The 26,250-nt window shown below is 46.5% G+C and overlaps 1 protein-coding gene across 1 annotated transcript in view; it reads right to left on the minus strand.

Annotated features, from left to right (window-relative positions):
* The window catches only part of DNAH9 (dynein axonemal heavy chain 9), a 204,454-nt gene that overhangs the window by 64,002 nt on the left and 114,202 nt on the right, over positions 1-26,250 (minus strand). Inside the window, exons 54-59 of the mRNA XM_086473546.1 lie at positions 18,963-19,151; positions 17,416-17,651; positions 15,101-15,223; positions 11,888-12,092; positions 6,640-6,804; positions 3,754-3,894 (exon numbers count right to left, since the gene is read on the minus strand). Of these exons, the coding sequence (XP_086329672.1) occupies positions 3,754-3,894; positions 6,640-6,804; positions 11,888-12,092; positions 15,101-15,223; positions 17,416-17,651; positions 18,963-19,151 (1,059 nt within the window). The remainder of the gene's footprint in view (positions 1-3,753; positions 3,895-6,639; positions 6,805-11,887; positions 12,093-15,100; positions 15,224-17,415; positions 17,652-18,962; positions 19,152-26,250) is intronic.

Consider the following 26,250-nt stretch of genomic DNA (forward strand, 5'->3'; position numbering starts at 1 on the left):
CCACGAACAAAGCGTTCCCATCTGCCCAGCAGCGAGGCCCGCCAGCTCCAGCCAGCAGGGGACTAGAGACCAGACCCTGTAGCTGCTTTTTCAGGAGCATACAGACAGGCAACGATGACATTCCCTGTGACATTGCGCTCTCTTGGACTTGAGAAAGGAGTGCAGAGACCAGCTGACTGAATTAAGACACAATGGATACAAGAAATATTTATCTGACCAAATATGTTCTCTCATAGGGATTACACAGTCCACTTTCTCTGCAAATGCTGAGCCACAAGATAGTGGCATTCCCAGAGGAAAGCATACGTGCCATTTCACAAATGTTTCAACTTAGAAAAAAGCAATTCCCCCACATACAAAAAATAGCCATGCGAATATTTTACTGTTTGGATTCAGCAAAGGACTAGATGAGAAGGGCAGGTAGGACTTTATCTTGTTGACATGGGATTAACCAGTCAGTAAAGTCCCCTCTTTACTGGGATGGGTGCGTGCATCGAGAGTAACGCTCTTGTATAAGATACTAAGGACTCCTGTAAGATATTTCTGATCTAAACGGGAAAAGACAAAAAACTTTCAGAGCTGTCCAAAGAAAACCCATTAGCAAATTATCAACTAGAAGAAGAAAAAAGCGTAAGTTCTGATTAGCAATGCAAAGGCTCCATACACTGGGACCCAGCTAACAGGAAATAACTAGGCCAATACAAATTAATAGCACCAACTGGACGAGGCACGAATGCATTGGCAGCATTATTTTTAGGGTTCTACAAAGGGAAAACAATGCCTCAACAAATTAAAGTAACATTGATACCTATTGCATTATTAAATAATTGCAGAATGCATTTTCCTGCTTAACATTTCTTTAAATTGAGTTAAAACATGCTGCAGAGTAACATATAAATCTTGTGTGCTCTAGTTTATAATGGGCTTCTAGCTGTGTGTTAAGTATTTTAAAATCATCTCTGTGCATCTTTGCACAATGTTTTATGATCTGCCATCAAAATTTATTAGATAAAAACATTTCACCCAATATTTTTTTATGTATTTATACACATTACTAATGTTAACTGGAAAACATAAAACAAACAAAATACAGAAGACTTAGATTAAAGGTGAAGCTTCAGAAACTCCTGTATCTATTATGTATGTGTAAGGAATGAATCTTTCAAAGGGCACCCTTGCACAAAAGATATTCTCTACATTTTGCTGGTAAAATTATTTCAACATATGAGTCGCAGATATCAAAAAGAAAAGCTTCTTTGTGGATGAGGCTCAAAATATTGTATTCTATTCTCCGTTATTTTTTCCAGGTCACTTATCAAGGTAAGAAATCGTTCGGAAGAAGTTCTAGACTAGGATGCCATCTCATTTAACCCTCCATCCCCCTGTGACAAAAAAAAAGGTCTTCCATTTATTAAAACATTAAAACTGAAACTCTTTGATAAGTACCCTGAAAGGCCCTTGGGTCTCTACTGACCAGACCTATTGAGACTACTCTGCCAAGGCAAGGGATTGTCTGCCCTTTCATTTTTACCGCAGCAGATCCTTAGAAGTTGCTCAGGGCCCGAGACTTCCCCAGTGTCTTGGGCAGCACATGCAGAGAACAGGAAGAGTTGACTCCTGCCTAAGCAGCCTCAAAGAGAGAGGGGATGGCTTGAAAAAAAACCCAGTTCCTACCAGTCAAGGAACAGAAAACAAGTGATTAAGTGATGCCCAAACATGAAGCAAAGACATGAACTATGAATAAACTACTGGTCTTATATTTCATTCTAAAAATCTACCTCCTCCATCGTAGTAAGTGGAGTCTCAGTCCGTTCCATAAAGAGAAGCACTGATGGCTCAAAGATAGTCAAGAGACTTGGAAAACGTGGCCATGCTCTCATTCCCACAAAAGCTGCTGGCTTCTCACTGGGATCTGCCGCCACGTGGCGAGTGGGACCGTTCAGCCCCACCACTATGAGCAGTAATAACTACGTTGAAATCAACCTGCCATGTTGGAAATGTTCTCCAGGTGTTCTGGTTCTGGTGAGAACAGCTCTAAGCGGGAATGTTCTCCAAAGACGGGCCATCATTCCTAGTTCTCCACGTAACAGGTCTATGTACTACAGAGCTACACTTGCTGTGCAGGGAAGGGTAATCTATTTAGACAAGACAGAAAAGTAGTGAGGCCTTTGGAGCACAGATCCTTTGGCTATATCTCGTCTACATTTATTTTAGAAGCACAGGGCAAGAAGTGGTCTCTGTCCCAGCACGGTCCCCATTGGTGTGTTTGTACTGCCATCATGAGCATGTCTGTAGGTGAGACTGCCAGCAGCGATACCGCCAGGTAGTAACACACCCGTAAATCCCATCTGGACTTCTAGTCTAAGGACATTTTAGGCTGTAGGCTTGCTTGTCTGTCTGATGGCCACAAAACATTGCGAGAAGAGCAGGAACACAGCCCTCCAGAGGACTCCTCCAGACTGTGGATAAGGGTGTGTGCAGGCCCATAAAAATGGTGGTGAGCATTCAAGTCGTGCACTACCTATTCCTTCGCACCAATCACACGCAGACACTAACCCAAAGCTAGATTTCACACCATGCTGTTGATCGCCTGAAAGGCTTTTATAACTGTAGTGTAGGAAGCTCCTGAAAGCCCTGCTGCTTGGGGCCCTTCTGTTGTAGAGATGGGAGTAGGAATGGCTTGCCTTTTGTACAGAAGGTGGCAATAAATCCCTGGCGGTGTGGTCTCAGTGGGGCAGGACTGTGTTTAGAGAGTGATGAGATGTTTTAACACTGTGCCATTTGAGGTCAGGATTGCCCCACCATCAAGGTCCTTGCTAATTGTTAAGGGCTGCAGCAATTCCTGTTACGTTAACTTGTGAAATAGCTGCACAAGCATTAAGACCCTGATGACATCTCAGATACAGGACCAATGTAAATATAAAGATTAGTTGATGGAGCAAGTGACTCCAAATGCTGTGCAAAATCTCTGTGCCTAAATATAAAAAATACATAGAAAATAGTACTTAAATATAGAAAATACAAAGAAAAAAGTACATATGGCTCTTTCCCCATATGATATCTTTTAAATCCATGGCTTGTCTTGTTCTGCTAGGCTGAGGCTGTGAATATGGAAGAAAGAGCTAATGGCTTGTAAGGTTCTGCTTTGCAAAGAGACTTCCTGGATTTTAGTAATAAAGTAATGCATCGCTAAGTCAGACGTGTCTTTCCACAAGACTTCAACCGCTTAGAAAGAAACTAAGCAAAAGCAAGAAAAGATAATTAAGGCTCATCTAACCTGATCCCAATCTGACCACCTGCGGCGGGCTGACTGGCAAATTCAGAGCAGAGTAGGAACCCTGGCCCACACTCAGTACTCAACACAGAGGGACCTTTTCTTTTGGCATTCAGACCACTCCTCACTGGGTCTTTGCAGGGACTGCTGAGACCCCTCTCCTTCCGCAGAGGGCAGCGATGAACACGCTCTGCTCAGCATTTGCAGCGAGTTTTGAACAAATCTTTCCCAACGAGTGCTAGACAGTATTGCACACAAGTTAAGAGCAATGTATGTTAAGTAGACACATAGAGAAACAAATTTCAGGAAGCTTTTCCATAAAGCCAACCATCAGAATGGTTTAGGTTAGAGAACCTTTTTGTCTGGGAGTTCAAATATCCCCAAGAGGCCCGAGACAATGACTTTGAACCTCAGTGAGAGAGAGAAGCAGCACCACTGCCGCAGCCATGGGTGAGCCCCGTGGCTCATGGGGTCGGTACCTTCAGAGAGAACTGGTACATGGGATGGATGGCATGGAGGTCATTCATGGTGAAGTACAGCAGAGAGGCCCGCGCGGCAGCCGGTCTGTAGTGCTCCCTGGCCTCGTTAATCTTGGTTTCTGTCACCTTAGACTCCTGGACCTGGGAGGAAAACACAGGAAAAAATCCCCATGAAAACACCTCTGTGAACTGAGTATGCAGCCCGGGGGAGGGTTGATCTCTGCCACAAAGGCATCAGGCCAAGTAGTGAGTGACGCACATGCGAGCGCTGCAGGGACCAGCCTCTGCCCTCCAAAGAATGGTGCAGCCAGGCTTGAGCCACCCACTCCCAGCACCCCCTTTCCCCTGGCATATTCTCTATTTAACTGCATTTACTGCCCCGTTGCTGAATCCTCTGTTTTCCCGTGCCCGCCCCCCCCAAGGCTTCTCACTAGGATCCCTGCTCTTTACTAACTAGGATTGTTTTTCTCATCAATGAGTTTCTCCTGCTAATTGCCCCCCTCCTGTGCAGGCCATTAACAACGCAGGGCTGAACAGACTTAGTGCTGCTCTTGAGGTAGCTTCTCCCAAGGCTGAAAACTGCTGATTTATAACGGCTATTTGCTGCCTTTCCTCGCCAGCATTTAACACACCCCTACCTTGCTGGCCAGGTGTCTGCATAGCTGCTGTGATGGACATGGTGAAAATCCTTTTGGCAGATACATCACCCTATTATCATCTCAGTCATGTTCATTCTCTCATTCCACTTCAGCAGCATAAAGTGACATCCTTGAGCCTCTCAGGGATTATTTTAGGCTCTGGCTATGAACAGTCATAAGTGTCTGGCAACACAGCCACATGCTGCTGAGCCAGTGCTGATCCAGTTAGCTCAGCAAACCATGCAATGGGCATGTGGCCGAAAAGGTCTCAGCACATGTTGTACAAGCCAGCAGGGCATGGCACAGCCCCCACTGAAACACATGCCACTGGGTCTCCCTTTGCCGTGTCCTGAGCTGGTGTGAGCACACGTGGCTGGGGCACATCAAACCTTCCCAACAAAGCACAGGCTGAGCCTTAATCTGCTGTGTGCAACCAACACCCGTTGGGATCTGCGGGATTTGCACATCCCCATGAGGAATGATGGATGTAAGATCTGAGGGTCGTGGTTTAGGCCCAGCTGGGAGCAGTGCACCACGCGGCCGCTTGGTGGGGAGGAGAATCGGGAGAAAAGGTCCAAACCTCGTGGGTTGAGATAAGAACAGTTTAATGGAACAGCACAAAGAGAGAAGAAACAACGGTAACAACAACAACACCACCACCACGGATGAAATAAAGGTACAGCGAGAGACACGGAACAGAACAGCTCACCGCCCAGACCGCCCGCCGCACTGTGCAGCGGGGCCTTCCCGCCGTTCCTCCTTTTATACTGAGCGTGGTCAGCATCGAATACCCCTTGGCCACTTGGTTTGGCTGTCCTGGCTATGCCCCCTCCCAGCTTCTGGTGAAAATTAACCCCATCCTAGCCAAACTCAGGACACTGAGTCCCCCAAAAAGCAGCTTCAATGTCTACTGCAGAAACAAGCATCCGCGTGGGCCATGAATCTACATCAGATGAGTCCCCCTTCTGGCAGCACCCATGTCTCTCCACTGACTATAAGGGAGCCTAGAGTCTAGCTTAGACTTAGGCAACTAACTTTCAGATATTCCATTACCAAAATGATTAATAAATCTAGTAAAATAAGAGTCAGAGGTAGGGAAGACAGTTGCTTCCCATAAATAGAGTAGGGAGGACTTCCATAGGAAAGAAAATGTTGGCTGAACATTTTTGTTTGGGTAGACAGACCAAGAACAGAGTAAGAGTTGACTTGAGAAGCAGAACATGGCCCTAAAACAGTTTTCCATGTGGGTACCAAACTCATAAAATCCAGGTGCAAACTCCAAAATTCATCCCTGTTGCCACAGAGCTGGCAGCAACCAGCTTTACAACCACAACTTGTTTAGAAGTCAAAGCACTTCAGGAACACCTACTTCTAGAGGGAGATGCCAAGCTTGCCAGGTCAAAACATCCCTTCAACTGTGCCTTTGGGGATTCAAGCAAACCGTCCCTAGGCAGAAATAATTCCAGTTTTTAATGTGGAGGATTGCTTAGTTCCTTGGTCACTGGGGTTACAGTGCTGGGAAGCAAAAGGCAATTCCAGCACAACGCCAGTGTGTGGGTAACTTACTCGGGCAGAATGAGCCAGGGGGCTGGAGGAGGACAGGTGTGGGCTGTGCAGATGTGAGGACTGCGGAGGGAAGCAGTTGAGCACGGCCATACAGGAGTCCTATCACAATCCTGTCCTGACAAGCACACTCCTCAAGTTCCCTCAGTGGCAGGGGCAAAGCTCTGTGCATTTATAACTCACTCCATCTAGCCAGCAAGGTGAACTAGGTAGGCGGCAATGCTGACACTGTCCAGCTAATACAAACGCTGATTTATACTCTAAGGAATGGAAGAGTATGAAATACCCAAGATCTTGCAGATTTACTTGAGATCACAAACTCAACAGATCCCAGTCCCTGGTCAGTACTAAAATCCAGCTTAACTGAGGAAGGGTGATGTATTCAGGATTACAGTGGAACAGTTTAAAGCTGCCTTGATACAGTGTGTAAATTTTATTGTCTTTACACCAGACATTGATGTTTTCTCTTGGTCTTAAATAGGTCATTTAACATACAAAAAGCTCCAAAGAACTAAATGGCCTGAAGCTGTCCAGAACGGAGAGCACTTCAATTTACACCACTTTCTATTCTCTACTCAGCAGAAGGGGCAGAGAGGGGCAGAGTAAAGAAGTTACATTCCACTAAGAAATCCTTAAAGATAACATCACATACATGATTTTCTTTAGGCTATCACTGTCTTCGTACCTTCTCTTCAATTTCTGCAGCTGTCTGTTTAGTGATCTCCAGGTTCTCCACCAACGCTGTGTCTCCCAGGAAGTTCCCAGATGCTGACGACAACCGAGAGAGCAAGTTGTCCTCTAATGTTTTCAAAGTGATTTTGAATCCATTCTGTTGCTGTGTGAGATCTGACTGCAAATAATAAATTCAGAAAGTTTTAGCCACGAGACACACAGAAAAGTAAGGATTAACCACCTTCACATGGGAACAGGCTTCTAAATGACAATTGCCATAGTCCAATATTGCTTACTCCTGCCCTCTGCAACTCCTGGGCAGGGGCAGAGCTCTGGGGATCACTCCATATCCAACAAGCTGTCAACTCAGAGAAACCTTGAACAGAACAGAAAGCACCAGGAGAACTGAGCCCTTTCACCACGAATGTATTAAAATGCTGGAAATTAATCAGGAGGAAAGGACCTCCATCCCCCATCTCAAACATATGTCCTGCATCTCTGTCTTAGAAGTATCTATTCATTGGGCCCAATTCAGCCTGGATAGTCCCTGCTGCTTCTCAGCCCTCCTGGTGAACCCCTGCACTTACCACTACACACCAATACCAGTCACACCAGCAATGAGGACCACAGGGTTAAAACCTGATGGCAAAACCAAGGTCACTTGGGTCCAGAGATAAGCACAATGCATCTCAGTCTCAGAGCTGAGGGGAAAGTCACAGTCTCCCTTAATCGCTGCTCCCGTTAGTACTCTGGCCTCAAGATCTCACTGGGATCAGGAGCTTACTGTGTTAGAAGCTGTGCGTGCAAAGACAAAGTGCCCCTGCCAAAGGATTTGCAAACTCAGCACAAAGACAGCCAGCAGATACAGACCAGTAACAACCATCTTGCCTCAAGGACAGATCTTCCGAATTATATTGCAAATTCTTCCAATTTCTGCAAAATGCTCCCTCCATTCTCCCCAGACACTTGTTCCATTTCCCTCTCTTCTGCAGAAATATCTGTTATTAACATTGTTCACAGTGGAAACAAAGACTCTCATCTGGCTCCTTTTTGAACTGATCCTCCAGAATAGGCTTTCTCCCATGAAATGTGATTACCCTATTCTATGTGTTTGCTCGGAGAAATGGCATCTTTCCTGGATTTCAGGTATATTACGTTATTCCACTACATGGTCCTATTGTGAACGCCTATTTTTAGCATTATCACAGAAAAGATCCTGTGGGAAAGCTGTGCATCTGCTTTGGATGCTGTTAAGATATAAAGCTGGTGACCATCCTCTACATAAATGAAGCCAACCGCTAACACCCTGCTATGTAAAACACTACTGTGTGACACACAGCTTTGAATCCTCAGACTGTATTTTAGTGGCACAACCCAGAAATTCAAGTAACTTGCAAAAGCGTGTTTTATAGCCCTGCAAAAAATAGCCAGCTCCATGAAATAGCAGATGTCGTGCACATGGAATTGTGACAAGTTCTGGGCCACAGCAACAGGCACATGACAGGTTCAGTGTCACAAGCCAAGTGATTTAATGCTCCAAAGGCAGTTTCTGGAAAACACACCTATACCTTCCAACCACCTACAGGGTCTGGAAGAGCCCCAGAAACGGGAAATGTGACCTTAGGTCTCTTCCAATCCCACAACATATAAGGAAGCCAGCAGTACTTGCTCTCTTGTCAGAGGTTTTCAAGCAGATTAACTCTTTCATTAATAAGCCATCTTTCAATATTTGGGCTGAAATTTCACATACTTGCTGCACACACCCTCATTCCATGTTAATGTCAACCCAAGTATTCAGCAGAGCGTGCACCGAAGCATGCCTTTTATTGGCATTTCAGCTATAAATGGCTGGTTTTAAAGGCCTGTTCTGTAGGCATTACACACAGGGGTTTGCCCATGGTGGTAAATATTTTACAAGTCTTGAAACAGAAAACATGGCTAATTTTGTGTGTTCCTGTCATTCAACCATAGCATGCCTTGAAAAATGACATTTTGCAACCTATTATTCCAGACCATAGACTGTAAACCCTAGAGTTATTAATGAGGATGTGTGCGATTTTGGCTTCAACAGCTTGTAATCACCATGCAATTCCTGCAACACACCCTTACAAGTGCATACGACGCTGTGTTCCTCACAACAGCCTGCATCTGCTGCAGTTTTACCATACTATACTGTTTTCAGCAGTAGCAAGGTCATAATTTTTTATTTCTGCAGTGGAGCTCATTATCTGTTATTTCACAGTTGATATATAACAGTGCTACTTCTGGGAAACATGTTACTCCGAGAACCTCCAAAATTTTTGTCCGTGGGGAAAAAAAAAAAAAAAAGTTCACCAGAGCTACAGGCCAGTTTTGCAGGATTCACTACCAGCCCCTTCCTAGCTCAGCCACAGTAGCCACCTTCCCCTCCTTGTCCTTTCTGCTGGTTTTATTCTATTATTTCAACACCACAAACTAGAGAAGAAAAAAATTCCCTGTATTTTCAGTCCACTCCTGCAGAGCACCTTGTTTCCTGAAGAAGAATCTAAACACTGTCCATCACAGCCTAAAGGTGCAGGGACTTTCACATACACTTTACCTACTGAATCAGCAAGGCAAGACTCTTAACTCATGGCTTAACCACCTATAACTTGGGACACAGCTGCCAAAATATTCTTCCTAAGGCCGTTCTTAGGGCTGAACACTGAATTTGAGGCAAATGCCATTTGAGACACGCCAGTCCAAACAGTGAAGCCTGGTGAAAGCGGGAGATACTTGAAACCAGCCCTGGTGACTATGTGGATCACAGGCCCCTTGGATGGACCACAGTCATCTTTGCAAAAGGAAACTGAAAATGAGACTAGTTAAAGGCCAGAGGGTTTGTACTGACCTGAGAGGGAAGGTCTCCGGATTTGGCTTTGCTTGCCTTGGCCTGAACTGGTTTCAGTTTCTCTTAGCTGTGATTGTCTCACAGCCAGGTCACTACTGCATTAACCTGTTTTAGCCTGGCTTTAATTTAGAGTCAGAGCAAGCAGTTATTCTGGACAGACTGATCTGTCTTTAGAACCAGAACATGGCAGAGTGCAAATGTGGTCTCAGACTTTGAACACCCACTGTAACAAGGGTGCAGTCCTGTCAATCAGATAAAGATAGCTTCAAAGATAGGAAGACAGAAGGAACAGAAACACTGAATAGCTGGGTATTAATTAAGAAAAAGATTATGGAAACAGACTGTGTTGAGAAAACCTTTTAAAAAAGTTAGTGTTATCGTAATTGGATTAATAATAGCTGTTTGACGAATTTTTATTAGGTTATTAACAATAAATTATGGGCTTCACACATAAGGCGTGCTCCATCTTTGCCCATGACAAGATTTTGAGCTCACTCACTGTCACCTCCATCTGCCCGCGAGCCAGAGGCCCAAACCTTCCCCAGACACCAAAAGCCTGTCCCTTTTGTCCCAGGGTAGAGAGGATGGATTAAAACGCACCTAGAGAAGTGGTCGCTCCTCTGGGGAATCCCAAGATTCAAATCTGTGTGTTCAAGGAGCTCCCCACAGCTGTCAGACCACAGCCCTCGTGGCTTTTTCCACATCAGTGAACAGGCTGGAGCCAGGAGATACTGAGCCCCCGGCCAGCAGTCACCCACAGAGGGCAGTGCACCTGCAGCCACTGCCAGCCCCCCTCACCATGTCTGAGGAGACAAGTCTCTGGTTTTATCCCAGCAGGGAAGAGATTTTTTTTTGACTGAGTCCTCCTCATCCAGCAGAACATCTTGAACACTAGGCTGGTTTTCTCCTCCCTGCCTGGGGCAGCCAGACTGTAGCAGGAGGGAAGCAGATGAGAGGGAGAGGAGAGAGCATGGGCTCCGGTATTATCTTGCTGTGGCGATATAGAGAAAAAGGTCTTAAATATTCTTAAAGGAAGATGACATCCCACACACATCTGTATCTGCTTAGCGCTTTCTGAATGAGACTACAGCCCCATCTCCCCCACAGCCAGTGGCACAGCTGGCACCCGGGGACGCAGTTCCCTGGTCCTGTGCCCAACCTTCTTGTTCCACGACACGCGCACCCTGAAGAAGTAAGGACTTCAAAAGATGTGATCGCTAATTCTCGTAATTCTCGCTGTTTCCTAACACACAGTTCCTTTGCAGCATGGGAGGGAAGTGCTGCCAATTTTGAGTCACTAATTTTCAGAGCCTAATTGTGGATTTGTTGACTGCACATGATATTGAATTTGTCTTTCTTATTGTGACAGCAACCACTAACAGTGACGCTGCTGAGGCTAAGAGCAACAGTCCTTAACATAACATCAGTTAATGACACTGCTATGCTAATCGTGGTCACCCCCTCCAAGCCCCTTCAGTGCAAATCAGCGAAGGAAAGCAGCTCTCTGTAGTATTTGCAACCCAGTGCTGAGTGCGTGCCAGGGATGCCTGATCAAGAGGCTTTGGGTCTCTCACGATCCCAGCGAGACAGCCATGGCTTACACATTAAACCAGTTCATTATGTATTTTTGATGCCATCTTTTGGCTCGTTAGCACATGAGCCTGGTTAAAACTAAATGCATCGTTAAGGCTGCACAGCTAATATACTTTAGAAACTCATTAAGTGAAAAGCTTATTACAAAACTGGCCTGGCCTGACTGAACATGTGGAGTAAACTTATTCCCAGTCTCAGTAAATATTTAGTATTATACATACTTGTTACATGGCTAAATGTGCCATTAGAACAAACGGTTTTCTTTAAAAAATTACCTCAAAACTGAAGCCATACTTATTAAAAGAGAGAGAGGGAGAATATTTTGGCCTATTACAAACAAGTGGGAGAACGAAATAGAACAGAAACATTTCATTATCAGCCTCACAATATTTACAGTGAGAATCCTATACCATAAATGCCTAAAATTAAGTGAGATTCATCCTACCTCCAAAATTAAATCTGTGAAGTCCAGAAAAACCTGATATAATGAGAATCCCAGCTTCCACTTCCAAAAGGAGCAGGAAAAGAAAGAGATTCTTACCTGAATTTCTGGAGAAAAAACTTGAAATTGCAGTTTAATTGTCCCCGAAATACCAAGAAAACAAAAGACTGAAGAAAAAAAAATTCCCCAAAGTTTGTCCTTCAATGGAAATCTGATTTTAGGATGAGCTCAGCAATCTCTGAAACCTTGCACGTGAAATGCTACTTGTTTTGAATGACAATAAACATATTCATCATTATCATTATTATTAATAACAATATTTATACTTGCTCCCAGTGTAAACTCCCAGCTATTGACCTTAAGCTCTTCCAAGTCAGGCCTCTCCATGCTGACCACTGCCGCGAGCAGCTGGTCCTCCAAGCCGTCTCGCGTGACAGTGAAGTTGATGAGGGTGCACTGTGCCTGCAGCTCGGGTTGGAAATGGGGGTTGGCCAGCTTCGTGTGGAGGATGAGGCGGAAAGCAGGGTTGAATTCACACTCCTTGTCTCCAATCTTAACGTACCTGAAATTAGAGCGGAGGAAGCATGAGCGCACTTCTCTTCCAGGTCAGCTCACACAAAGACAAATGGTGGCACCAGTCAATGGCATCTACCAGCATGGGACTTCGTACTCTTCACACAGAAACCACTATTAAAGCAAAAAGTGTTTAGAATTGGACACATCCGAATCCCTTGTGATTTAGGATAAAAACTCCAGACAGTTACCGCTGAATTTTGGATCCCAATTGAGAAGGCTCTCAGTTTCCAGCAGCAGGGTGGCCAGTTCAACAATGAACCCTCCTTGCTTTTTACAGAGGCTGTATTCTACCTAAAGCTGGAGTTAAACGGAGAAAAACCCCCTCTGCATTGAGATTTTAATTAGCCACAGCTAAAATTGCCTAGTCTGTTGGCTCAGGTTGGGCCAACTCTGTGGTCACACTGAGCTTGAGCAGTGAAGCCAGATTAGGAGAGTGGCTGGTTGCCACTCCTGGAAGGTAACATCACTCAGGAAAACCCAACTTTCTCCTGTTAGACATTAGAGACCCCAAGAATTTCCATGCTCTGAACCCAAGTTTAACAAAGTCCATGGGAACCAGAAGAAAAGAGAAACTGAAAATGCTTTCAGGGTTGCACTTGGATTGTTACAGGAGCAGTGGTGTTATCACAGGAATTTGAATACACTTTCCAGTCAAACATCAGCTCACTAGGTGTCCTCTTGGCCAACTCATTTGCTTTTACAGTTGTGAAAATGAGGCAGAGAGAAATCACACAGTACATACAGCTCACAGCAGCACCCAGAAATACCGCTGAGAACCTCGACTTCAACAATCCTTCTTGCCCTGGCACTATCAGCATCTATCTATGGGGGCTAGGCTCATGTCCTGGGAAACACAAAACCCACGGACTTTTTCTTTGATTTATGACTTATTGTCCCTTTCTTAGGAAACACGTGATCTCACAGGGAGTTTTGAGAGCAGATACATACAGTCCCAAAAGGGGAGGACTGAGTTTTTCACTGTAGGGGGACTCAGGAGTCCCACCACCTCTCCTGTACACCCATCTCTGCTTTTAAACATTTCAATCACCTTCACTGGAACCATCATTCCTTCTGAAACTATCCTACCCCTCCATCCTGCAGTTGAACGCACAATCAGCCACCCTTCTCATGATGTTTTCTCCTGAAAACCTTCCAGATAGCTTGCCTATCCCAGCAGTTGACATCATCCTGGGATATTTTAGGCAATTAAGGAAATAATCCTCAAAGAACTTAAGGAATGTGAAAGGCAGAGCTTAACAGGCTTCTTGTTATTTACTGCACAAAGCCAAGAGCAGGACTGCACTGCAAGGCACTGAGCAGGCACAGAGGTCAGCCCACACCAGGCTCCCGCAAGGGGCAAAGCTGTCGGCAGTGGAGACTTTTAAAAGCCCAAACAACGTCCATCCTTCTAAGGACAGATGACACCACTCTGTGAAAACCAGCGACACAACATCGAAATAGTCCCTGAATGAAGTTCAGAGCTGGGCACAAGTGCGGTGGGTTGACCCTGGCTGGATGCCAGGTGCCCACCAAAGCCACTCCATCGCTTCCATCCTCAGCTGGACAGGGGAGAGAAAATACAGCAAAAGGCTCATGGATAGAGATGAGGACAGGGAGAGATCATTCATTAATTACTGTCACGGGCAAACCAGACTTGACTTGGGGAAAAAATAATTTAAGTCATTACCAATCAAATCAGATTAGGATAGTGAGAAATAAACCCAAATCTTAAAAAACACCTTTCCCCCACCCCTCCCTTCTTCTCAGGCTTAACTTTATTCCCAGTTTCTCTCCCTCCTCTCCCCAGGCAGAGCAGCGGGACGGGAATGGGGGTTGCTTGCGGTCAGTTCATCACACATTGTTTCTGCTGCTCCTTCCTCCTCAGGGGGAGGACTCCTCACCCTCTTCCCCTGCTCCAGCGTGGGTCCCTTCCATGGGGTGCAGTCCTTCAGGAACACACTGCTCCAGCGTGGGTCCCCCACGGGTCACAGCCGCATTCGGGCACACCCACCTGCACCAGCGTGGGGGTCCTCCACGGGCTGCAGGGGCACAGCCTGCCTCACCGCGGTCTTCACCACAGGCCGCAGGGAATCGCTGCCTCGGCGCCTGCAGCACCTCCTGCCCCTCCTTCCGCACTGCCCTGGGTGCCCGCAGAGCTGACTCTCTCACATATTCTCACTCTGCTCTTCCAGCTGCTGTTGCCCAGTTACACAGCAACTTTTTCCCCTTCTTAAATATGTCATCCCAGAGGCGCGACCACCGTCGTTGATGGGCTTGGCCTTGGCCAGCAGTGGATCCGTCTTGGAGCCAGCTGGCTTTGGCTCTATCGGACATAGGGGAAGCTTCTAGCAGCTTCTTACAGAAGCCACCCCTGTAGTCCCCCAACTAGCAAAATCTTGCCATGCAAATCCAATACAACAAGGTTGTATTTATTGCCATTATTTGAGCACACTGAAAATGTGCTTATTTTACTTTACATACAGAAAGAAGCAAAAAGTGAACTCCCTTGCTGCCCCTCTCACTGACCTCCTCTCAGCTGGCGGGTGACCAGCAGCTGTCCTGAAGAACTCCACCTCATTAAGAAACACGTATATATTCTTAATGCTTAAACCTGTAGCTGTATTCCAAAGCAGTGCACAGGGTTTGCTAAAATTCAAGGTTGCTTTTTTCTTCACAACAGCAATAGCTATTTTGGTAATAATTCAGTGTCAGGATAGCCAATTACAGACACCAAGGTCACTATACAAAAGGAGAATTACAAGTCTCTTTTACATGAGGTTTGAATGACACTGTCCAACAAAATGAAAAATCTAGGTTTATTTTAAAGCCATCCTATGACTGAACTAACTGTGACTGCCTGATTTAAAATGCTCTCATTTCTGAAGGCAGGATGTTAGTGCTGCTGTGTATGAACACTCACAATATGAGGTCGGGAACAGAAAGCACATCACCACATGTCATTCACACATGCCATTAAACCTCCCCAAAGCTCACCTTCCTTTCTTGATAGTTTCTCGTCCCAGTAACGGCCCCAAAACTGGATCCACGGACTCCTCCAGGTTCTCAATCAAAACCAGTTCTCCTGCAGCCAAGGCTCGTTCCATCACATCCAAATACCTGTGGGAAACAGCACTGGTACCCACTGCAGCACAGCTGGATGTGATGCTTTGCAGCAAGGAGGATGCGAGGGGGGCAGAGGGGCGCTCCACACTGCAATGGCAGCGACATACACATGCCAGCAGTTATGAGAGAGAAAGAGGGGTAAAGTGGTGTCAACATATGGTGCTGAAAGTGTCACTGGCAGAATCTTGGCTGTCCACCAAAGAGAATCAGGTCTCAGACCTCCCAAGGGCAGCAACAAAAACTGTGTCTTCTTTCCCGAGAAAAGAGCATGGGCATCAGCGAACAGAGATGGGACATTTTTTTAGTTATTTTTAGTGAATACTTTGTTTCCCCCAGAACCCACTGGTGCAGTTCATCTCACATAAAAGACAGATGAAGAGCAGGTTTCAGCTCCATTTTTCACTGGGTTCAGGGTCATGTTTAGGACAGTTTCTTTCCTCACTAGGGAATTGGACCCCTTTTCCCAGTGCCTAACTGCAAAAGGGGGATGCTCTGCATCGCCATGCTTTGTATGGGGAAGGGCAGAGTCAAGGGCTTGTGCTTTCTCCTTTAGGGCTGCTCTGCACTTCACACAACTTACTTCTCTGCAAAGAGGAGAGAAGGGCCCTGGGCAGGTAGTGAGGATGATCCAGGTGTTGCTGCACCATCACTGTTGCACTGAATCACTCCAACTAACTCCACCAACTAAAATTTAGGTTCCTCATCTAGAGAGTTTGGGACCTCAAGAGGTGAGAGAAAGATCTAAGACAAGAAGTTCAGAGTGACCTTCAGGCCTGACCCTTAAATGACTATGTTTCCACAATGCAAACCCAATCCTTGATCAGCAACCCCCATTTTCCTGAGCCCAGGAATATTTTATACAAAGAAAGAGTCACAGAGAATGACAGCAGCTGACCCCAAAGCTGCTCAAGTGGCCTCTTCCTGAAGGAGAGAGGGGTGTGTGTTTACTGAGAGCAAAGAAGCACCATTTCCCAGATGATGAAAAACTCCCTTATGTACTGTAATGGGGCACTGAATGATGCTTTTAGCCAACGGCCCTGCGACAGAGATCACAACAAAACACTAAACTGCCCTCTTAGAGTACCTGCCAGCTTGGTGGGTGGCTGAGGAGAGAGGGGAAAGAGCCACTGTGTTTGCACAGCAAGCTGTAATAGCAGCATATGAATGTTACAGAGTCTATTCCTCTTGTTCCATCCTGAAGGTTTGTATTTAGGTGCCTCCTCTGGGATCTTTGCTTTCCCACAGACTGTTTTGAATAACTGTGAGACATGGTAAGCAGGTTGGCCAGGAAACAGAAATTTGCTCTAATGAAAAATAAGCTGAATTTTCATCCCACACGAAATCAAATCTAATGACTTCTTGTTATTTTCTATGAGGAAAGCAGAGGAGGCACCAGCAAAACAACCTGGGCAACCTTAAGACATCTCCAAGTCTACATGAATTTGCAAGAACCAAGTTTGGGTCATTCTTGCCTGTTGCCAATGCTTTGCTCTGTATTAAAAAACCCAATATCTCAGTGCTCATACCCAAGCAGGGATTTGACTCTGGGCCTGCTCCATCCCAACTGGGACTCCTCACTAGTTGGTAGAAACAGGTGGAAACTGAGACAGCAGAAGACCGGACTGAGTGCTGACTGGAGACAAGAGCCAGGAGCAGAAAAGCCTTCCCAAGGGCCTTCCCAAGAGCCGTATCAATGCAGGGGTGCTGCAGTGAGAACCTCCTAGCCGGTGCCAGTGCGGAAACAGAGTCAGCCCAGCTGGTCTTCACGGCATGGCGACCCTTACGGCAGCTTCACCCTCCAGGCCCAGGCCCTCTCTCTTCTTCCAAGATGTAGAAAGCCCTACTCACCCTCCTGGGTGAAACTGAGTCAGGACACAAGATATAAGATGAACCTGATGGAGGATGCCATACTCCTACACACAGCTCAGCCTCCAGTACATAGCTCTCTCCATTCTCAGTTTCAGAGGAGTTTCTATGGTAACTGATCCAGGCACTAAACAGACCCTCTATTTAATGAGAAATCTCTATCATTTTGGTAATGAATAAGAAGCTGATGCACAAATACATTTGAGGGTGTTCCTCAATGTAATCAGCTCAGATGGTTGCAGTAAATATATGTTGTTCATCAAATACGACAGGCAGACAACTATTAGAAAGTATTATTATATGATGAGGCTGATGTTTACCCCTTCTGCCCAATCCGGATCACTCGGAGGTCTTCGCCATACTTCGTTTTGATCCATCTGATACCCTGCAGCTGGGGATCCACCATGAGGGGCCAGCGCTCACAGTTGGTGAGGATGGTAGCGTTTTCAGTGGACATCCGATCAGCTGGCAGGCCCTCGTTCTGCCAAGCTGCTACATCAGCGTCGTCTGTCAGCATGGTCAGAGGATCGAGGAACTGAGTTACGGGGATAGGCACCTGGGAGGAAAGAAGAAACACTTCCTAGTGTGCCAGCAAAAAGCAGCGAGTGCGACTTGCAGCGTATTCCAGAAATGACCAAGGAAAATACTTTGAGAAAAGTTAGCTTAATTAAAAACTGGTAAGTCATATTTATCAGTGGCTTCCCATTCTACAGGATAGTTTTGATCTAGCATTGTTCCCCAATCCTGTCGTGAATGAACACACACTATGCAGGCAACCCAAACATTTTTTCCTGCAGAGCACTAAGCACCCCGAGGGGCCGCAGCCCAGCCAAGCAGGCTCAGATCACACTCTGCCATGTACAAGGTCTCTGAGATGACAGCTTGGAATAATAAAATTAACACCCTGGTAAGCCTGCTGTTGTGTTGCAAAACAGCATTAGCAGTTCCAGAAACACTTCTCTGACATGGGAGGCCATTTCTGGCTGTGACAACCAGAAAGTTATCTGTGCCAGTTATCCCTGCCAGTTATCTGAGCAGAATGGGCCTTTGATTTTCCATTAGAAACACTTCCTTGGGATTTCTAAGCATAGAGTCGGGTCATCTTTGGAACAATATTGCCTTAATAAAATTTTTGGCTTAATATTAAGAAATGAGGATGAAGGTTTTCCTCTCTTAACCTAAGGAACTTGCTGATTTTCTCAGCTTTTTGATTTGGGCATCACTGCTCCATCGCAACCTTATTTAAAAACTTGGCATTTCATCAGAATTTATAACACCCAGTTACTGTACTGATGTGCAAAACTCAATCCAGCAGGAGACCAAGCACTTGCAGTTACTGCCGTATGAGAGGACTTGTTAAAAATTAGTGAAATATTAAACAACTTTGAAGCACGACAGTCTCCATCTGGTCCAAACAGCAAGACATGAGTAAGACCAGCTGAGAGGCATGGCCAGCATGAACTGAGCTTTTGTCCAGCATGAAAAGCTTCTTGGAGGTTTTCCAAGCCTACTAGAGAGCTGGCATTGAGCTCTGCCTTCTCCAGGCCATTCTTTATCCATACTACCTCCCTTCTTCTAGGCCATCCCGGGGAGCTGGTTAAAACTGCACAGCATTGGTACTGGGCGCCACGTTTGGGTTGCTGCTTCAGGGATTTTCCTCCATACATAGAGGAATTGGGCCACTTGCATGGAACTTGCATGGAAATCCACGTGTGGCTACATCCTGCTCCTCAACCCAGCTTGGTGGAGACACAGGGATGGCCCTCGTTTGGGGGATCACCTCACTTGGGAGATCCCCTGTGGGCATCAGAATTTATGGCCATGTTAATTCCAGTAACAACAACTTTCCGAAAAAATCAAGGCTTACTTTTAGCTGGTGCAAATATGGCTTCCAGACTCCATCTAGGAGGTCTTGGCGGTATTTCTTGGTGAAGTAGCCCAGGTAGGAGACAAAGGCTGTAATCAGCAAGACATCTCCACACAAGGTGCTCTGCTGCTGTTTGAGGTCCTTCACGGCTTCAGCCCATCTCACGTTCTCAGAGGCAAGTCCCCCAACCTACAATTTCCAAAGTCAAATTGATCATTGCAGTGGTTCTTTAAGTAATATCTCAGGACCTGGTCATATCCATACCTTGTTCCTGACATCAGTTGTCATTTGCTAAAGTTTCAAACCTGGGGATGGGAAATATTCAACAGCTACTTTGCTAACCCCTCCCCCGACTCCCCATCTCACTCAGTGAAAGACATGTCCTGCAGTCAACGCTCAGCTGGCTGCTCTACAACTCCTGTAAAATCATCAAAGGAGAATCCATCACTTTCTCAGCAGGAATTCACACAGAGATATCTGCATAAGGATTCCTGAGGCAGGCCATCAGCTGTTAATTGCCTTAATGCCACAGACTCACAACGTGTTACACCCTCTCTCACACAGAGAACTACTCTCCAACAGCCACAACCTTCAGCTGTTTCACACAATTTATTATCAGCCCAGGTAGATGGGATTTTGATCACAGTCCCCTTGGGTCTACATTTCTCTTTCCCATAAGGCTCCATCCAGAAAACACTTCCTTGTAGACACTGTTCATGAGCACCCAATGCACAGACAGTCTAACTGGGGGCTCACCAGCTTTGAAGAGGGTACAGCATCTCCTCGTAAAATATGTAAAATACACAGACAACTTCTTTGACCACTGGTATTTTCTGGGGCACCTCGGTCTCTCATTCCTGAAGACTTATGATTATAAGAGATATCCTGACACACACACACACGCACCCCACCCCACCCCCCACCCCCATTTTTTTAAAGGAGAAAACTTTAGCTCTATTAAATGAGACACGCAGCTTGGAAATACGAATGGAATGCATCCTTCAGGTTCACAAGCCAGAAAAACCCAAAACAGTTTTAATTTGGACTCATGGACTTGAGATCAAGAATGCCAAACCTTATGGCCAAATTCACACCCACTCTCCTGTTGTCAAGGTGCTCTGGAAACAACCATGTAATGTACATATCCCCTCTACTAACAGGCCTCTGTTACCGGGGCTAACCAAGCACTTTCTGGTTTTCTTTTTCAGGACACAGTCCACACAATCCACATCATCTTAGGGTTATTTATCATATTTCTCATTTTAATTAAAAAATCCTCTATATCCTTTTTTGCAAACCACCTCAAATGAGGGGTGCTGTAAGTGTGACTAATATAACACTGTGTCCTTCTTCCAGGTTGTTAAATATTAAATTGTTAAATGTTAAATAGGACCAGCTCTAACAGAAATTCCTATGATAAACCTTATGAACACATAGAATAACTCATCCGCCTAAACGGGGTTATTCTGACATCTTAAACCGATACATAAAAATACAGGTTGCCAGGATGGGAAGGCACCACCTTCAGATCCTCACTGAATTCCACCATCACACGTTCCAACTTGATCAAGTCCTATTTCTAGCAGAACCTTAGAATCACAGAATCATAGAATGCAGTGGGTTGGAAAGGACCTCTAAAGGCCATCTAGTCCAACCCCCCTACAACAAGCAGGGACATCTCTAACTAGGTCAGGTTGCTCAGAGCCCCATCAAGCCTGACCTTGAATGTCTCCAGGGATGGGGCTTCCACTGCCTCTCTGGACAACTTGTTCCAGTGATCCACCACCCTCATATTAAAGAACTTTTTCCTAACGTCCAACCTAAATCTACCCTTTTCTAGCTTAAAACCATTGCTCCTCATCCTATTGCTACAAACCTTTGTGAACAGTTCCCCTGCCTTCTTAAAGGCCCCCTTTAGATACTGGAAGGCCGCTATAAGGTCTCCCTGGAGCCTTCTCTTCTCCAGGCTGAACCACCCCAGCTCTCTCAGCCTGTCCTCATAGGGGAGGTGCTCCAGTCTTCTGATCATCTTGCTGCCTTCTGAAGGTTAGGAGCCGCCTTCTTATTTCCAACACAAATTTACTCCTGGCCAGTTTATGCCATTAGTACTCACGCAGACACTGCCCTCCATCTCAAACAGCTCTTCTTTCACCCTCATATGTATCTCTAGAAGCTTTTATAAACAGCCAGTATTTTCTAGGGAATGTGCTCTGCTTGGCTAAGCAAAAGAAGTTGACCTAGTTGCCCTCTGACATACTGAACCACAGGAAGAGCTCGACCAGGCCAGACTCAAGGTCCATCTTCTTCTGCACCTTGTCTGCTGACAGCAGCTCTTAGCAGATGGACTTGGGAAGACAACACAAACAAGCACCTGGTGACAGTTCTGGACATAATCTCCCAGCTTCCCATACTGGAGGTTTAAGGATCCTCCGAAATAGAACTTATATTTTTGTGCTGAATAGCCACTGATGGTTTTTTTCCTTCATTTCTGAGTCTAAGCTGCCGTGGATACCAACCAGCATTTTTACATCTACATCATCTTGTGGCCAGGAGATACACAGTTTAGCTATGCTTTCTGTAAAAACACACAGCTTTTGATGTGCTCCCTGAACTTTTCAATTACTAAAACTTGTTTGCAAAGTGTAAAAACAACAAACAGTCATGCTTGCATCACCTACTCCATACCACGCATGATTTCAAGCCCTTGATACTCCCTCTGCTGTCTCCTTTTGAGGCTGAAGAGCTTTAGCCTATTCAATAATTCCTCACACAGAAGTCTTTTGATTGTCCTTGTAATCTTTATCTTTAATGAATGACGCAATCTTTATTATCTGGTTTCTTTTTGTTGTTACCTTCTGTGCACCATTTCCCATTCTACTACATCCTCCGAGGTACAGCAGAGGGGGCAGAGGTATAGCTGCACATTCAAGATTTCTTTAGAATGTATCTACATAGTGAGATTGTGATTTTTCTGTAGTTAGTTCTCTCTTCTTTCCCTAATAAACCCTAACTTTCCATTGTGGCTTGGGTTTTGGGTTTGTTGAGGAGTTTTTTGACTCTGTGAGCAGATACCTCACATATTCACAGAACTCTTCATAGAATCATATCATAGAACGGTTTGGGTTTGGAAGGGACCTCAAAGATCATCTGGTTCCAACCCCCCTGCCATGGCAGGGACACCTCCCACTAGACCAGGTTGCTCAAGGCTCCATCCAACCTGGTCTTGAACACTGCCAGGGATGGAGCAGCCACAGCTTCCTTAGGCAACCTGTTCCAGTGTCTCACCCTCCTCAGGGGGAAGATCTTCTTCCTTGTATCTAGTCTAAACCTGCCCTCTCCCAGCTTCCAACCATTACCCCTCGTCCTGCCACTGCAGGCCCTGGGAAAAAGTCCATCCCCAGTCTTCTCGTAGGCCCCCTTCAGGTACTGGAAGGCCACCATAAGGTCTCCCTGGAGGCTTCTCCTCTCCAGGCTGAACAAGCCCAACTCTCTCAGCCTATCCTTGCAGGAAAGGTGTTCCAACCCTCTGACCATCTTGGTAGCCCTCCTCTGGACTCGCTCCAACAGCTCCACGTCTTTTGTGTTGGGCGCTCCAGAGCTGGATGCAGTATTCCAGGTGGCATCTCACGAGGGCAGAGTAACGGGGCAAAATCACCTCCCTCGACGTGCTGGCCACACTGCTCTTGATGCAGCCCAGGATACAGTTGGCTTTTTGGGCTGCGAGCGCACACTGTTGGCTCATGTTCATCCTATCACCCACCAGCATGCCCAAGTCCTTCTCCCCAGGGCTGCTCTTGACCCGCTCATCGCCCAGCCTGTATCTGTGCTGGGGATTGCCCTGACCCAGGGCCAGGACCTTGCACTTGACCTTGTTGAACTTCATGAGGTTTGCACGGGCCCGCCTCTCCAGCCTGTCAAGGTCCCTCTGGATGGCCTCCCTTCCCTCCAGTGTGTTGACCGCACCATACAACTTGGTGTTGTCAGCAGACCTGCTGAGGGTGCACTTGATGCCATTGTCCATCTCGCCAACAAAGAGTTAAACAGCACCGGCCCCAGTACCGATCCCTGAGGAACACCACTTGTCACTGGTCTCCACTCAGACATGGAGCCATTCTTTGACTTGCAATTTTTTGAGTGCAACTTCCCAGCCAATTTCTTATCCACCGAGTGGTCCATCCACCAAATCCATGTCTTTCCAATTTGGAGACAAGGATATCATGCCGGACAGTGTTGAAGGCTTTGCACAAGTCCAGATAGATGCCATCAGTTGCTGTTCCCTTGTCAATCGATGCTGTTACTCCATCATAAAAGGCCACCAGATGCATCAGGCAGGATTTTCTCTTGGTGAAGCCATGTTGGTTGCCACCAATCACCTCCACATTTTCCATGTGCCATAGCAGAGCCTTCAGGAGGATCTGCTCCATGATCTTGCCAGGCACAGAGGCGAGACTGACCAGCCTGTAGTTGCCCAGGTCTTCCTTTTTTCCCTTTTTGAAAACGGGGGTGATGTTTCCACTTTTCCAGTCAGTGGGCACTTCACCAGACTGCCATGGCTTCTCAAATATGATGGAAAGTCCCCACCTTCAGCTTCTGCAACTTGGACAGTGCAGCTAGAGCCCTTGCCAGTGAAGACTGAGGCAAAGAAGTCATTGAGAACCTCAGCCTTCTCCATGTCCCTCGTGACCAGTTCTCCTGTCTCCTTCTGGAGGGGGCCCACAGCTTCCCTAGTCTTCCTTTTATCACTCACATACCTGTAAAAGTTTTTCTTGTTACCCTTGATACCCCTGGCCAAAATTTAATTCTGTCCAGGCTTTAGCTTCCCTTACCCGATCCCTGGCTGCTCGGACAACTTCTTTGGATTCTTCCCTGTCACATCCAAAACCCCTAGACCGTCTCTTTCCCAAAATTAAGAGTCCTAATCTATTTCCTCTCTTCACATACGGAAGCGATTATATATCTTGTTGTAGCTTTCCTAGGTTGCCTACAGCCTTCTGAGATGGGGTGACCCAACTGTGCAGTACACAAGATGTAGGCACGGATAGATCTGGTACAACGATTGTTTAACTTCTGCTTCCTGAACTCTTTCCTGCCAGTTACTACTACTCAATTTGCCTTTCCTCCTCCAGCCAAGTGCCATGCTGCCGTTTCTGAGAACTCTGCAATGACTCCAAGAGCTCTTCTGTGGGTGATAATAGTGCAAATAGGACCTATCAATGTAAACGCACGATTACAGTTCGTTTTCCCTGCATGCATCATTCTGCATTTTTCATCATTGAATTTCATCTGCCACATTAGCACATATCCACTCACAAATACCACCATCAGCCATCCTCCCTTTTCTGGTGCACAGATTCCTAGACATTCCCTGGTCCCTCTCCCTCTGATCCTGGTGCCTCTACCCTAGGTCACCTAAAGTTCATGAGCTGCCAAAGTAAAATTAAGGCACGGTAAAAGTTTGCCTTCATCCCCCTGGCTCATTTTTCAATCTAAAGCAACACTATCTGTGTTAGGTACATTCTTCACACAACCTCAAGTGTGTTTATTTCAAAGTCTGGGAACTTAGAGGTGACACATCATGGACATCAAATAAATTGCACATCAGCAAGGGCTGTCAGGTTCTATTCCTAGATCAAAGCCAGAGATGAGGCAGGAGATGGTGCACTGCACAACAGCAAGTTGGGATGCAGGTAGTTCCCTGCATACACTGCAAAAGCGATCCATTTTTGACAGCAGCAGCAGCAGCAAGATATGTGCTTTCTAACCAGGTGGTTAAAAACAGCTAGTGGAACTGGCACTGACATAACTCGTTCTTGTCTGCATTTACAGCTGACTGTGTTCAGTGCTCCCTCAGCTATGATGCCTGCTAGCAGCTCCTCGCCACAGCAGCTCTGTCCTGCCGTGAGCCAAGATGCACAGTGCTTCAAGGAACCCAATGGAGTCTCCATTCAAGTTGTTCCCAGGCCATGGGGCAGAGATGTAACCCACATGGCCTGGGAAGCGGTGCCCCAGCTCCTCCAGCAGTTCTACCAATCTTACGGCAAGCATGACAAGATTTCACCTCTAAATAAAAACCGCTCCAAGCGAATGGATTCTCTATTAAACCACCACACAAATTCCGCAGCTTATATCCCAGCTGCAGCCAGAGACAGCTGATTTCCCAGGGACTGAGGGCTTCTCTCCTCCTCTCACAAGCTGCATTGAGCTCTAATAATTTCCACCGGTAGAAGTAACCCTGGCCTTGCCCAGACTTTTAAATGATCCCTGATACTTATCATTTCCACTGTTTTCCATATGATCCACAGTAGGCAGAGACCCCTGGTCAACACGCATCACTGTGTGCTGCAGCACCCTGGCAGCACGAGAAGTCAGAGGTACCTTTCTCTCTTTGCAACTGGCCTGGCAAGAGCCACATTCTCCCCCATTAAAGGTACAAACAGGAGCCCAAGGGGCGTTCGTTCAGGGATTTCTGTTCCAGACACAAGTTTGAGCCGACAACCTGTGCTCATCTCCCATGTGAAATGAGAGACAGAGTCTCTGGATTTAGTCTGGATGACTTTGCCTGTCACTGGATAACGCTGCCTGCAGGTCCCAAGGCTTAACTGACTCCAGGAGCAGGATGGCACATGCCTGCAGTTGTCTGTGCAAAGCGTTTCTGGCTGCGCTGCAAAAACTTCCATGAAAGTGGGAAAGTGGAGCCCTCAGCTGCCACCCTCAGAGTAAAGTTTTTCCTCATGTTCAGGGGGAACTCCCTGTGCTCCAGTTTGTGCCCATTGCCTCTTGTCCTGTCACTGGGCACCACTGAAAATAGCCTGGCCCCATCCTCTCGACATTCGCCCTTTAGATATTTATAAGTGTTGATAAGGTCCCTCTCAGTCTTCTCTTCTCCAGGCTGAAGAGCCCCAGGTCTCTCAGCCTTTCCTCATAAGAGAGATGCTGCAGTTCCCTCATCATCTCAGTTGCCCTCTGCTGGGCTTTCTCCAGTAGCTCTCTGTCCCTCTTGAACTGGGGGGCCCAGAACTGGACACACTATTCCAGATGTGGCCTCACCAGAGCAGAGCAGAGGGGGAGGAGAACCTCCCTCGACCTGCTGGCCACACTCTTCTTAATGCACCCCAGGAGACCATCGGCTTTCTTGGCCACAAGGGCACGTTGCTGGCTCATGGTCAACTTGCTGTCCACCAGAACTCCCAGGTCCTTCTCCGCAGAGCTGCTCTCCAGCAGGTCGACCCCCAGCCCATACTGGTGCCTGGGGTTATTCCTCCCCAGGTGCAGGACCCTACACTTGCCC

This window comes from Leptosomus discolor, chromosome 15, assembly GCF_034619465.1.
Source record: "Leptosomus discolor isolate bLepDis1 chromosome 15, bLepDis1.hap2, whole genome shotgun sequence".
NCBI classification, from domain to species: domain Eukaryota; kingdom Metazoa; phylum Chordata; class Aves; order Leptosomiformes; family Leptosomidae; genus Leptosomus; species Leptosomus discolor.